General features: G+C 35.2%; 1 protein-coding gene across 6 annotated transcripts in view; it reads right to left on the bottom strand.

Moving 5' to 3' along the window:
• Positions 1-15,824, bottom strand: part of RYR2 (ryanodine receptor 2) — a 385,403-nt gene that overhangs the window by 17,737 nt on the left and 351,842 nt on the right. For all 6 annotated transcript variants that reach the window (XM_071432561.1, XM_071432585.1, XM_071432571.1 and 3 more), the window contains 10 exons: positions 14,933-15,061; positions 14,167-14,271; positions 10,529-10,610; positions 8,333-9,636; positions 7,877-7,941; positions 5,882-6,029; positions 4,347-4,433; positions 3,309-3,527; positions 1,080-1,210; positions 451-493 (listed from right to left, as the gene is read on the bottom strand). In XM_071432561.1, coding sequence (XP_071288662.1) covers positions 451-493; positions 1,080-1,210; positions 3,309-3,527; positions 4,347-4,433; positions 5,882-6,029; positions 7,877-7,941; positions 8,333-9,636; positions 10,529-10,610; positions 14,167-14,271; positions 14,933-15,061 — 2,313 coding nt within the window. The remainder of the gene's footprint in view (positions 1-450; positions 494-1,079; positions 1,211-3,308; positions 3,528-4,346; positions 4,434-5,881; positions 6,030-7,876; positions 7,942-8,332; positions 9,637-10,528; positions 10,611-14,166; positions 14,272-14,932; positions 15,062-15,824) is intronic.

Below are 15,824 nucleotides of genomic sequence, written 5' to 3'. Positions count from 1 at the left end.
ACCTTTCAGGGAGTTATGGTTGCCTGATTATGCAGTGTACCTAAATATCTCAATTTTTTCTGTCTTCTTATTAATTACTTTTTAACCTATTGGGTGAGAGACAACACCATTTTCTGTGTATGGAGGTGAATACATAAATACGGACAAGACATTTTACATAATTTGCATTATATGTACAAGTACACACAAAATTTTTCATGTAATTTCATGAATGTATTTGAATTCCTGTTTTATACAAAATCTGTATGTAGAAAAAGTTCGAAATATATTAAAAAATAGTTTTAAGAATGTGGTAAGGAATTCTGAGTGTTTCAAAATTGTAAATATTGAAATCTACAGTGAATCAGTTATATTTCAAAGAAGTGTAGTCCATATTTCTCCCAACACGAACAGAAATATGCATTAAAATTTTATTTTAACCTCATAAATCTCTTTAAAAAGAAGCCTTACCTTTCTTTTCACAAACTTGTCCCAATAGTTATTTGGAAAAGACCTGAAAAACACAGATAAAAACACAAGATTACATTTTAGACAAATATATACAATTCTGTTTCTATGAGTCTCAATGTGGTGGCTACCACCAGTCAGTCACTCATGAACCTTCTGGAGTGAAAGTTGCCAAATGGTGTTCAGCCTACCATGTAGATGTGAGAAGCAGAGCAGAGCCAATGCCTGCACACAGGATTCTAGAGCAGCTACATCCCACACACAGCCCCACCAGGCAGAGAAACAGAGCTTTGAGTATGTGATGCAAAGCACAGCTCACTTTTGAACTTACAGCAATGCACAACTATCATCACTGTCCTTGCCAAAACAAACCCATCCCTCTTCCTTTTTTCTTTTATGAAGAGAAATAATTTTAAGGCAAAAATTTGGGAATGCGTAAGATTAAATAGTAAGAGTAAAAATGACAGTAAACATTAGCCTTGTAGGTGCCTGAAAATTTTGCATATCCTTGCTAGAAATATATCTCTAATAATTGTTTATTTTAGACAAGATGGATGATAAGTATGTAACTGGGGAAACAGAAGAGTAATTACTTACAGGGTTATAATGGGACAGAGTAAGTAAAAACTCACTGTGTGTTGATTACAAGTCTATCCCACTGTCCCTTAATATCATCCTCTGATGGCTGCTCTGTTATATATAGCCCATCAAATTCCAATTTCCTTGCCACTTCCTTTTCTCTCTTAAAAATAACCAGTGGAACCTGCAGTTGAAAGAAAATACAAGAATTATATAAAATGCACTGATATGTCTGCAAACTTTAAGAAAAGCTGGTTGTTATGAAGAAACAAGTATCAAAACTGAACAAAGCAAAAAATAGTACTTGAAAAAAATTAAAAGACTTAACAATTCCCTAGAACACAGAAAATATATTGATACACTAGGGTCAGGTAATTCAGATTCATTAAACTGCAGTGTGCTAAACAGTCGTAAAAAGATGGTCAAAATACCTGAAGAGGGATCCTTCAAATAAAAACAGTTTTTCAGTGCCACAAAAGGATTAGAGGTAGGCAAGTGAAAGAGACCTAAAATATTTTTTTTAATCCTTCAAAATTCTAGTTCCAAATATTATTTTGGGATGGTATTTTTTGATTTCATTTTGATACCCAGAGATGTTAGAGGCTCCTTTTATTTGTTAAAGGATTTTTGTGGTTTCACAGTGGGAAACAAAGTGTTTTGCTGCAGAGAGACCAAAGACTGTGAGCAACAAAAAAGAATTGTCAGCAGCTGAGACACCTAGCCAGGCTCTATCTACAACCCTCTTTCATCAGCTGGATGACTTCAAAAGTACATTTCAAGAAGGCAGATGTAAACAGTGGTCCAAGTTGAGTGAATTTTCCTAAGAAATGTGCTACCAAAAAAAAGTAAACTTTTTACTTTATCCTACTCTTTCCTGGAACTATTTCACAGATCCCCAAAATTCACCCACCTTGCATTACCCACCTTGACTGCAATAGTAGTCAAAATTGTTACTATTTCAGTATACTCATGGACATGAATATACTGAAATAGTAATAATGAAAATCAAGACTACTCCAGCAATACAATTACAGTAGATACAATAGAGTTCCAACATTGTTTTCAGACAGCTAAATGAGAAAAATGTAATGGATTTCATGCTGAGCAATATTTAGAAGCAAACCTATCACACACTGGCCTGCAGTTCAGAAGATTTTGGACTTAAAGATCTCCAAAACTGAGACTGAAACCGTATTTGGACCATATTTTGGTTTCAGAATTGGAAAGAAGTCAATGAATTAAGATAAATATTGATAACAATGTTTTTCCCCTTCTAGTAAGAGAATAAATTTTCCAAAAAAAAGTAATATAAAAGGTCATAGTAGAAACAAACAAAAAAGCATGAGGCAGGAGAAGAAAACATCTAAAAACCCAGAAACCTAAGCTTTCATACTGCATGGCAACTCATGCAACAAAAGAATGGTTTAGTATCTATTGACCTGTAGGCATACTTAAAGCAGAGATGAAAATCAACACTAAAAGTAGTAACATGATGAACATTTCCTTGAGCTACAAATGCAGATTGTGTCTTTTAGCACAGGACAAATTACTAGCCATTGAAAGAGGAAAAGAAAAATATTAATATACAGAGATATAAGGACAAATGAGCAGCTGGGTCATATCAAGGGTCCATTTAATTTAGCACTATCCTGCACTTTGACTCACAGATTTTTCCCTGGAAGTGTGTAAAAATGGGGGAAGTACATGTCAGATATACTTCTCCCTGCTCCAGAGATTTATGAAATTTGGTTTTCTTAAACCACAATCAGCATTTTGCCAGCTGAAGTGGCATCTTTAGTTTTCAGATCCCTCACAGAGATCTTCTCCAAAATAGTCCTTTAAAAGATGCTTAGGCTCCTGCCAAAACACTACCAGCAGAGTGTGTGTGGAGGAACAGCAGGCATCTTATAGAGCCACAATATGCAGCAGCAGTAGTCCAAAATGCTGCATTCTTTTCAAATGACCTAATTGACAGACTAGTAATGCAGTATCTAAAACTGTCATCTGTGTCATGTGTGTTCACATCTTGTCTTTGGCAGTCACAAGCAGCTTCTGAAGCAGGTTACTGCTGTAACTGTCTGACTGACTGCAAATCAGACTCTGGCCTACAGCCTCCTGAACAGACACATCACCTAACACACACTTTCTGTGTACTTTACACTAACAACTCAGATTTTTTTCACAGAGTGCCCCAACCTGCTTAAGCAGGTTGACTTTAAGTTATACTGCTAGACAGATTAGAAAGTTTAGACCCAGGAAAAAGAGTTAATTTTTTTTCTTACTTTCAAACAATAATACCCTATGATGCAGAAGAATGAGATGACTGTGTGTAGGATGGCCAAAATCCTTAGTGTGGGCTCCATGTAGCCACTGCTTTCTTCCAGGACATAATGCACTGCAATGACCCTCTCATCATCACTTTCCAGGATGTTCAGCTTGGTACTTTCACCATCAGATACCACCGGAAGCTCCTTTTCTTCTGTCACAGCAGATGTGGAGACCTGTTTAAAGCAATATTGCAATATTCTTTTGACAGGAGCTTTACAATACTACAAGTTAAGTTCTTGAGCTGAAAAAATGATACCAAAGACAATATAATTGTAAAGAAACTTTAAAGAATTTTTGCTTTTGCATAAAAATGTCCAGAAAGAATACTTCAGCAAGACCTTTTCATCTTGTTACACCAGTTGTGAAAATGTGCTTTTTCTTTCTTTTTTTTTCCACTGTCTGTCCATGTTACCAAATCTGGTCCATGATGAATTTTATCACTTCAAATTCAAGAAAGGGCACAGGCCTCTTAGAAGAAATGCTTGACAGTAGTCTTTATCATCACAGCTTTCTGCCCAAAAATTATTCATGTCCAAAGTCTCCAGAGTTGCATTAATGTTACTAAAATCTTGACAATATCAGTGATATTCTAGGTAGCTTAAGATCATGTGACTCCCGGCTGTAAAAATCCTTTCAGGAGAGCATAATGGCACAAGAAAACATCTCAGCTGACATGGATTCATTTAAGGCTTATGAAGGCTCAGCTTGGCAGCTTCACTGTACTGGGAAATGGAGCATCTGAGGCAAGGGTGTGCCTCTCAGCCTGCTGCCTTTGTCCTAGCACAATGCTCTGTCAACAGCTATCTGTGTACTGGAAATCTATTTTTACTTCACACAAACATTTCAGCTGTTACCATGTTAGATTTCTGAAGTGGTAGGATGAAGCAGGTATTTAACATGTTAGGCTAGGCAGTTTTACCATAACATATTGACTACAAAATCCAGATGTTTTCCAGTGTACAATTTAAATAGTAATATTTTTAGAAATTTACCTTATAGAAAAGAAGGATGAAGTTGATGGCAAAAGCAACAAATAACGCCAACATCCTCATGTTGTAAAAGTTTCGTGCAAAATAATTCTGAAAAGAGGACAGAACATAAATACACTTTGCCTAATAAAGATTCAACCATCATTAGTAAGTTGCTGCTGAGAGGGGGTTTTTTGTGGTTATTTTTTTCCCTTATGGAATTTTTAATAGAATTATAAATATAAAAAAAAAACCAACTAACAAACATTTTGAATGATGTACAAGTTCTCTACTACTTGACATGTGCAATAATGAATAAAGGACCTTTCATTTCACTCCATTCATAAAAGATAAAGGATTTCTAATTGCCTCTTACATATTTTTCATTATCCTCTCAATACGCTTGGAAACAACACAGAGACATGACAATAAAAGAGGAATGTAATAATACAGAAGTCTCTATCTTCCCTGTAATTCAATATTCATAGATAAAGCAAATTGCTACTTTTACCAAAAAAAAAAACAACCTCTGCATATAAGTTTATCTTAAACATCTTCTATTCCTAAATCAACTGCATTTTTACCAGGCCAGGAAAAATTCACATGTGACCTGAGTACCATGAATAGAAAGCTTTTCTGACATTTTGATGCTATCAAAAGGACTGCAGAAATGTACCTTTTCCCTTCCTGACAACACACAAACCTTTACAGCACACATTTTGAATATTTTAACACTCCTACAGGAATTCTGCTATTTTTCAGCCCTAATCATAGATGACTATTAGTGAAATATAAAATGAGACTATTAGAAAAAAATTTAGCTAAATTCACATGATTGCAATGGGAATTGCAGCCTAAAAGTGAATCTCAGTTCAAAAGCCAAATTTAAGATTTTGACTGCAGCTTTGTAGCTTTGCTATGTTCTCATACTAGAAGTTGGCCATCCTTACACAATTATATATTATATACATAGCAAAAGTGTACTTCTTTTTGCTTTGCATTCACTCTGGTCTCAGAGAATATGAATGGATTTTAAGCAGATATGGAGCAAATGTTATCTGATATTTTACTGAGAGACTCTCAGATGCAGTTTTACAGTTTCATATAGTCTTATTTTCTACAGGTTTTGAAAAGCTTGAAAAATACTGATTTGCTATTTCACAAAAAAAAAAAAATCTGCAACATCTTTTCTTATTCACTTCAGGTTAAGCATTGTATCTTAGTTGATTGTTTTTAAAGGAAAACTTGTAATTTCCCAAAGGTGTCTCTCAGGGAAGGAGAAATCCTACTGTTTCACTGGCTGCTGTAAAAATTCAGGATTTTACTACCATAAAAATGCATGGATGTTTTCCAGGATACACAGGCATCTCTGAATGTCCAGGTTTGAGATAATAATGGTCTTCCTAAGAATTGATATCTTGTATACTAAGTTATTTGCGTGTTTCTTTTCTCTAATATTCCCATTAAACCTTTTCTTCATTGTTCTCTTTAAGGACAATGGTGGATAGAAGAATGTGTCTTGGCCAACAGCTAAACATGTAAGTTAGATAACAACTTACAAGAAGTTTCTGCTGATATGCAATGATATTCTTCCAGAAAACTGATTCCTGAACTTCTGGTTCTCCATATCTGTGCGTATGCAGTTGTCTTAATTTCTGTTTCCCTTTGTCTTCCTTGGTTTTCTCTTCTTTTTCTCCATCTTCTCCTCTTAGGATAAAAACAAAGGCAAAATAGTATGTCAAATTAATAAAATTGCTAAATTAAAATCACACCCTGAAATAGACTTTTTTGTGAAAAACACCCTGAAATTCTGTCTTTTAATGAGGCTCAAGTTGCCATGACTCATGCAGTTCATGCACATGACAAATATCCCTCTTCAGCCCAAAGTGCTGGCAAGGGTAACAGTCTGGTTAAGGCCACAGATGAACTTACTGGTTCAGCACCCTGAAGTGGAAATGTTAGCTGGTAGAGGCAGGTAATCAAAAATCTGCCAACCTTGCTATCAGAGGTTCTTCATAACTATGCAGCTGATTGTTGCAGCGACAAAATGTCTGTAAGCTGGCAGCTCTATGTCTGCATGAGTGCCTACATGTTTAAACGCTCCCCTCCAACCTCATGCACTTAAACAATCCAGTTCCCACAAAGGCTGCAGAAATCTTTGGTTCTTCTTGCACTTACAAGTCAAACCTCAAGTTTTAAATTCTGCATTTCTGCCCACCTGATGAAGTCGTAAGTACCCACTCCAGGAGGAGATGAAGTAAGATTTTGTCAGCATCTGGTGTGTGAGTATCACCATGCTGTCTCATTAGAGTAAGTCAGAGTTCACAGGCTGCCTTCTCCAAATACATGATCTAAAGAACTGTGAATTGTCTTAGAAGTTAATTTGAACTGTCAGCATGATAGATGAAAAGATCACAGAAGTCTATTTGAAGCCAAACCAGAGTGAGAGGCAACTTCTAAATTACATTATTTATTTCTCTGTTCCTATCTACAAACAGAATGACTGATGTCCAAAGCAGGCTCCTCTTCCTAGAAGACATTTGATAAACTTTCACTTGAAAGTTTGTCATGTCAGGAGTAGCTGCAGGGCAGCTAATAGTGCCAGGTACTGTACTCTTGGCAGAGAATAAAAGTATTACTGCAACTCACACAGTCAAGCAGAGCAATCAACAGTGAATGACCTTCAAAAGTCAGGAAGACTTCCCCTCACCAAGTTATAGTGGAGAAGTTAGAAATTTGCTGCACTGATTAAGAAGATGAGTTTTTGTTATGGACAAGTGCTTGTCATCCCAGAAGAGCAGTAATTATTAGAGTTTGAGACTAAGGGATCTTCTTAGAATTTTGACAGCGATAAATCAGATACAGAAACTGTACATAGAAATGTACATGTATCAGGAATCATAAAATACAGGGATGGAGATTCACAGTTTTTACTGGTTAAAACGAAGCACTATATTTTGCTTTCCACTATTTTATTCTGAGTTAATAACATTAACATTAGATTTTAACATGTCCTAAAAAGGTTTAAATTATTATTGATCAAATATCTTCATAAAGATGTGAGAGTACTCTGTAATTCATTAAAATTGTACTGGAATGTTAAGGTTTTGCAAAATGCAAATAACTCAAAACATGCCATAGCAAATGGGAGAGAGTAAAGCAGATTCAGTCTCTATCACTGATGGATAGCAGGTCTCTGGAATTCAGGTGCTCTTAGAAAGTTTTCAAAAATTTTTTTTTTCCAGTTTTAAGATTTGCCAAGGGAAAAAAAAATCAATTAAGCACATTCTAAAAGAAATTAAATAGAAATTAAAGGGAGATTACAAAGGATGCTTCTGGGAAGGGAAATTATAGAATCATAGTGGTGCTTATAGGGCATTTCCTTGCAAATGTGCACAGATGAGGAGAATTGTTTAAAAAAGCACCCCAGCCTAATTGGAATGAGAATTGATAGAAAATTAAAGGCAAAGGAGTACAAACAAACCTGAGGTTTTTTTTCAGTAAAACAAAACAATTTTTTTTTTGGTAGGATCAGAGGTTAAAGTAATACATACTCAGCTTTTTCAGGTTCTGATTTTGTTTCTTCTTTCTCTTCCTTTTCATCTTCTTTCACCTTCTCCTACAGAAAACCAGGATTAAAAACCACATGTAAATATTATTATACAGTACAGAGTTAATTAAAAGAATACCCCGAATGCAGAATGTTAGGGGGTTTTGAGGTTTTTTGTTAAACAATGGAAAACCTGAAAAAATATAATAATTTGATTTACATGAATGAAGAGAGACAATTTAGCACTGAATTAAAAGCAATCCAAAACAATATGTCCTTAGAGAAGGCTGTGGAAATTCAGGTTTGTGACATCAGAAAGGGTAAACACTAGTAATTATACATGGTTCTTTAAAAAAAAAAGTCAGAAAACCCAGAAAAGCAAAGATGCAAGTTTTATTTCAAGACTACATTTAATACACAAAAGAGAGAAATAGATATCAGAAATAGAAGATACAATTACCTGGATTTTTTCCTGTACCTCGGGCATTGGGGCTAAGGAGGGAGTGCTCAGTAAATCACTCAAACCAGCATTTGGATTGTGAGGGATCAATTTATACTGTCCACCTTCTCGTTTCAAATCCAAACCAAATATATCTGAGAGTAGATCACTCTCTTCTGTTAGAGTCTGCAGATCCGTCAAGTCTTCTGCAGGCAATGCAGCTTCCGATGGTTTCCTCTCCCCTTCTTCTTCTTCCCCACGCACTTCATCCTGAGTGGGATCTGGCATATTAGCCAACAGTTCAGCCACCTTGATTTTCTTGGCTCCTTCTACTAGGCTTCCTCCAAGCAGCAAACTGCATATGATGCGAAAAAAGCCCCGGACAACACTACAAGCAAAATGTAGTAAGCCCACCAAAATGCTCCAGTAGGAAGAAAACAAAGCCATGACCATGTCCTTCATGGTCATTTTCTTCACTTTTTTCATTTGTTTCTTTAGACTCTTCATGCTGAGCATTTTCATAAGAGTCATTAAATTATACTTGAGAGCTACTAAAGCTGACTTCATGGTCACAAGAGAGAAGAAACCCATTCTAGGATCTTCTTCCTCAGAATTATCTTTCTCATTCTCCTCTTTATTAGCTGACCTTTCATTCAGATCTGACTCAGAGATCTGGGCAGCCAGTTGCATTTCAAAGATGGTATCCTCACAGAAGTTAACAAAAAGCTCCATCTTTTCTTTCTCTCCACCTTCATTTACAACATCAAATATAAACTGTCTCTTTGACTCTTTTACCTGAGGTTTTTCCCACTGAGTCCGACTTGACTCACTTATTTCAAAATAAACTCGTTCAATGCGCTTTGCGCTGCCCATGATTTCTATACGTCCGAGGAAAGGCTGAAAGTAATTCAGCACACTCTCTGAGAGCTCCAGGAAAGTCTGCAAGCGCGTATCATGGGGCATGTGCTCTGACAGGTTGGTCAGGAGAACAGCGACATTGAAACCAATGTCTTTTGCAGGCTCGTGAAATCGTTTCACAAACTCCTCGTAGTCCAAAGTCTCATTCTCATCTGTTTCAGCACATGACAGCAGAAACTCCGTTTCAGACTGAGTGTAGTGCTTATGGCTTTCCATTGCCCTGTGAAAATCCCTCTTTGAAATTATCCCTTTACCATCAGGGTCATATTCTTTGAATGCATCAGAGGAAGTCAAATCTTTCAATTTTAGGAACATATCAAAAAACTTCAGAATCATCTCCACATTGTTTGATGATTCCACAAGCATATCGACCATCTGCTTTCCAATAGTTCCATTCACAACATTACCTAGAGATAATGACAGGATATTAGAGATAATATCAGCAAATATTTTCGCAAAGAAAAGTGTATTATAATGATCAGTGAAACAATTAAAGAGTAAGAATGATAAATTATTGGATAACACACTTACATGAGGAAGCTAGCTATGAAATCTGGAGTCTTTTACTATCAACTCTACCCTAAGACTTGGAAAAAATGTGACTAAGTATTTGCAATTACAGAAAGGAAGAATTAACAAGGCCTGTAGAGAGAGATCATACATTTAATGCAGTACTAAAAGTGGGGTAGCATATAATAAATTTCCCTATAGTGCAGCACAGACAGATCTAATGTCACTAGTTCACTAATATTTAGATGAGCAGCTCAGTAGGGTCCATACAGAGCACAGCCTACAGTACTAAGAATTTACTTTGCTTTTCAGTAATGTTCTATGAGCCCAAAGCCTGGGGAATCAAAATTTCAGGACCTTAAACATAGTCACTAGATGAATAAAGCTGTTCTTTATGGATAAGATCACTACCAAAATAAATGCAATATATTAAGGTTGTTAATAAAATGACTGACCAACAGTTTCATCCCCAGAATTCCGGATTTCAACTTAAATGTAAAAGCCATTTAACCATCTAACCCAAAAGATAAGTCAAGTTCACAAAAAAAACCCAGAACTTCTGTTAGCTCCAGATTTTATAAAGTTCTGGCATTCAGAATTAACATAACCTGTGTTAACTACCCTACTTAAATCTCCCATTTACTTTCAGACCTGAGAGGTCTTTTCACAATTGAGACATGAAAATTAAAAATGCAAAGAAATATAGAGCACTATCTCTCAAATGAAGAAAATCAGGAAGGTAAAAACTTTGCTAGAACAACTACGAAAGAGATTTCACACTTTTACTACCTTCCAGCATAGACAGCAACATGACAACCATATCTTTCTGAAGATCCATTAATTCCTTCAATAGTTCAATTTGACTGGAATCCTAAACAACAAAACAGTATATAAATATAAATGATATATTGCTTTCTTTGACATTTATTTATGTGCATGCATATTTCACCTTGTAAAGCAGACTTAGAAGTTAAAAAGCTAGAAGTGTCAAAAACGGTAATACAGTGAAAATATAATTAATTGCTTAACTTCTCACAGTATATTTACATCATCATCTGTTTAGAAATAGTAATTTAATAAAGAGAAAACTGAATGTGATAAAAGATTTAAAGCAATAACTGGATATGTCAAGGTCACAGATGGTTCTTCTGTAATGTTTTGTGTCAACTAAAATATTGTCACTTTTGGTGTCATCACGTTTACAGCCATGGAAAATTGTAAAAACAGCAACAGCAGTAGCACACAGAGCTCAAAGTATAACATGATTCAAAATGAGCAATTTTATTATACGTCACTGAACTTTTCGGAGGGAAAAAGAAAAGTTGAAATAAAATGTTAAAATATTTACTGATAAAGTTCCATTAGTATATCCTTAGACATGCATTAAATTGATTTTTAGCCACTTCTTATCTCATTGGGTTTACCAAGTTTACTATGTCACTTGCCTGGAGTCTGTCTGGATAGAATTATTCAACTACTTAATTTCTTCCTCAGTGATACACTGCTGTATCATGCCATTGATAACAAATATTTGAGCAATTCTGGACTTCAGTGAGTGGTACAACAAACTCAAGGTACTTTATTGCCCTGATAAAGCTTATCTGCTTGGCCTGGAACCCAGTCAGGAGATAAAGCAGTGCAAGCCATCTGTGATGAGCTACCATAGTGCTGCTTCTTGGTGTTCAATATGCTAAAAGGCTGGTCTGGCTTACCATCTTTAAACACACACCTGTCCCTTTGAAGTCAGACTTGACAGATAAGCTGCTAAACTGACCTAGAGGCCTATGACTGCCAGCCAACTTCTTTCTGCTATCAAAAATCCATGCCACTTTCATGGTTAGATTCTTCCACAAACTTGATGTATATGGCATTTCTCCCTTGGATTTGGGACACCTCTCCACAGTTACTTTACAAGGATTGAGAGAAAGAGGAAGAAGTACACCACAAAATAGAGTGTGATAAGATTCATTCAACTCTATGTAATATTTCTTCTGCTAGCTTGCATATAATTGCTTTAACAGAATTGCTTTCATATGGTGTGCTTTGACAATAAGTGTTATAGTTGACCAGTGGTTTTAGTTTTTATACTATGTAGTAAGTAATTCTGGTTAAGATCTGTCTGTTCAATTTTTTTAATAACTAACTCATCTTTTATAAATTCATCATCATTAAAACTCGCAGGACATTGATTTAATCACACCTCTGTAATTCTTTAAATTTAAACTGTCAAAAAAATCTGAAGCTAAGGAAGGGTTTACTTTATTTTAAACCCCTTTCTGTGAAGGAGTTTAAAATACAAAAAAGGTTTTCTTTCTGTTCTTCAGACTCAAATGAAAAGATTTTCTAATAAACATTGTCTAAAGCACCCACTCCACCATCAACAATGACAATTTGGATCTTGGATTGAAAACTGCATAATTTGGAAATAACAAGATTTTTAATTTTTTTGATTTGCCCTCTAAGTTTTCATTACAAAACTTTTAACTACAAAAGTTATTTACAACCTAGATTATCTTTGTTCATTTGGATTGAAAACTGTACTTTCTTTTTCTACCTTAGATTCTTAAGAATATTACTATCATCACATTGTTCCTTCCTGGTACAAGATAGAGAATTCAAATGCAAAAAAAAAAAAGGAAAAAAAAATAAACTGCAAAACCCAAACAGAACAGTGATTTAATTTTCTCCTGTTAAAATCTTGCTTCAAATATTCTCCGAAAGTGCTCTGGAAACTCATGATTGAAAAAAAACCCCAAGTATTCGGTCTAGGCAGGTCCCTCTTACAGACCAAGGCCTTACAGCAATTCCTTATAACTCCACTTAGCCACACCACTTTTGAAAACTGGTATTTCAACAGAATCTGAAAAACACATTGAAATATTTTTGTAATAAATATAAATGAACAAAAGAGCCCATAACTATTCTGATGTTTCCTGCTAGACTCTATAAAGAGCTTTCAAAAGCCAAAAGCTTGAACTCCAAGCAAGAGAAAGAAACCATCATCATTTAGAGTGATGCATTTGGAATTATACACTTGGAGTGTTTCTGTCATCCCAGAGAACATCAGGAGTAAGTGCACACTCCTGTTGTGCACAGCTGCTGGGCTATCTTTGAAGAGGCGGGATGAGTATCGTTATTTTCTAGATTCAGTAATCAAAGATGCTGTGAAGCCATTCTGGGCACAGCTGAGACTATAAACTTGTCATTACTGTAAAAGCAAATCTTGCCAATAGCCACATCTTATTTCATAAGCAACACATAGCTACCACGTGCTTGCCTTACTGTCAGTAACTACTTAAATACCTCTTTCCAGTTTGCTTTAGTGGAACAGGAAGAAGCACAATAGCCTTCACTGTGGCCTACCCAAATACTGACTATTTTAAAATTCTTTAAATAACAAAGATGTTTCAAAACCAGAACAGTATCTACAGGCACTTTTAAATGCACTTCAGGAGAAATTCAATGCATTTATCTTGAAAATCATGTTTCACTGTGATGCCATTTGTGGGAAGAAGACTTTCTATGTAGCCATAAAGAATGAGAAGTGTACCTGTAGCTCAAAGTCCACAAGTGTCAGCAAGCAGCCTACTTTCATCCATTAAGTTCCAAGGGCAGGGAGAAAAATAATTCGATCAAGACTACTTCAATTTATGCAAAGAATACTTACATGGACACCTCTGGAGACAAATAATGAAATCTAAAACCTCAGAGACTTCAGAGCTGTATTTCTAAATAACACTTTCACAAGCTTATGACATTTTTCTCTAAACATATTAAATTATGCAAAAAATCAGAATCAGTGCATTGAATTAAAATGTGTAATTCTTTTAAAAATTTAAGAAGTTGAAAATTGCACTGCTTAAGGATAGGATTCCTCACACCCCATTTTCACACTCTAAGTAAGTGTCTCTGCCAGTCCCCTTCACTCTTTCTACAGCTTATGAAATGAGTACTCATGTCCAAAAGAAATTCACTCATTATAAGGTCTGACTACTCTCTACTAAGAGTGAAAAAGGTTTATATGAAAAAGGTTTACAGACATGTGTTGAACTAGGGCTTAATAATGATGAATCAAGGTTCAGTGCAGGAGCTATCAATGAACATGATGGGTCCTGCATAAAAGGAAACTGCAGAAAACACTGTGAGAGAATTTTGGTATAGAAGACTGGAACTGAGAGTTCTTTTTGAATATCAGTGATATACTTTGTTTGCAGTTTGATCTAATCTGCTTTGTACCAGTGGCCAGTGATCCCCTTATAGGTCTGCTATTCACACCCGTTCTAGTTTTAAAATTTTCTCCCTCAATTTTATTGTATTCTATCATCTCTGGCTTTTATTTTTTTCTACCAACTGTTTTTATTAATGTTTGTTTCTCTTTTACAAAAATGCTAGTGACTTATGAAGGAAAAAGTAAACTAAAAAGATACCTGAGAGAGCTTCATCTGCATGTGGGCAAATACATGAAGGAAACCAACTACAGCATCCCACAGCCTGCTGTGTGCCAGACTTTGCTGATTACCAGTACACGGCCCCTATTGTTCAGGCAACATAAAAAAAAAGAAAAAGAAAAAAGAAAACCAAAGTTTGTTTGAAAGAAATTCAACAAAAAGAGGAAGAAATACACATAAGTGTATAGCTTAGGGTTGTCCTTTAGAAACTCCTATGAAATATTAAACATATCTAGAATTATGTATTTAATAACACCACTGACTGTAAAAAAATAACCTAATAATTACTCCTAATAACTTGGCCTGTTTTAGCCAAGTCTCAATATACTAATTCAGACCCCCAAAGTGTGTAACTGTTTGCAACTTCAAACAATAAGTGCTGAAAGGATACAAATCTTCAAGCTGTTTCTTCTTTATGTAGTTCTGTAAATTAGGAAAGACCTCAGAGAAGGTTAAAGCAAAATTCACATAAGGGATTAGAGAATCAGTTTCCTGGTTTTCCCCCCAGCATATTGTAGAGCACAGCGCTAAAAAATACTTAAAGAAAATTCTAAAGAGTAGTGACAGTTATATACATACATTTCATTCTTTAGCTTCATGTATAAACAAATGCACTAAAATAATGTTGAAGAATAAATGCATCTATATTATATTTCTATGTTATACCTAGGTACTTTATATCTTCATGCTAAATGTATGATGAATTTTCTTTCAAGTTCATAACATTCTGAGGAAATTAATTTACCTGGATATACTCTGTGAGAGTATTAAAAACTTGTTTTGCAACCTGGATGGCTTTGGAAAAATTTCTTTGTCCTTGTTCATCAATAACATCCTTCCCAGAATAATACCAATAGAAATCACTGATGGACTCCTAAAGAAAAAACATTTGTGAGAAGCATAAAGAGATTCTGTGGCCAAACTGGCTCCAACTGGATATTCATATAGAATATATGAATATAAGAAAAAACAGTGTTAGACAGCTCTAGTTCTAGAATTTATTTAGTTTAAAAAGGCTTTAAATGAACCACCCAGCGATTCTCAAATACTACTTCAAGAATTATAGTTTCATCTCAAGGGAATCAATAGGAAAACAAATACAGGGAAAGAAATAACTTAAATACCCCACAGCAAACCTCAAAATAAAATAAATTAAAATTAGATGACTTGGTATCTGATCTTAGAAATATAACAACCTGCATTTTGAAAGGGAGTGCTCAGTAGTACTGCCATGCTGCACGCTGTTCATTAAACAATGTCTCTTTATACTGCCTGCTTGACACCTAGTCAATAGTGGGAGCAAATGTTGCTTTGTGTGCATGATTCCTCTCTCCATCTTCCCCAAAGGCAAGCTTATTAAATTTTCAACAAAGTAAGCAATGGAATGAAAATCATTGTATTGTCTCCACAACTTCTACAGAGTGCAAAAAGATAGAAAGCAATGTTGATTGCAGCAGCAGTGTAAACAAAAAAAAAGAAAAAGAATTTTCAAAGTCTGGAATTCTCAGAGCAAATAAATGAATGGCTAAAGGGAACTTAACTAGATAAATACTTAAAAAAACCCCAAACCATAATATATTATCATGTGCAGTGATTTTCAGAAAGAAGACAATTATAGGTAAAAATTATGAACATTT

The sequence above is a fragment of the Agelaius tricolor genome, unplaced genomic scaffold (genome assembly GCF_023055355.1).
Source record: "Agelaius tricolor isolate 1412-34295 unplaced genomic scaffold, bAgeTri1.0.p SCAF_1, whole genome shotgun sequence".
In the NCBI taxonomy this organism is placed as follows: Eukaryota; Metazoa; Chordata; class Aves; order Passeriformes; family Icteridae; genus Agelaius; species Agelaius tricolor.
This window is presented reverse-complemented; position numbering and strand designations above follow the sequence as displayed.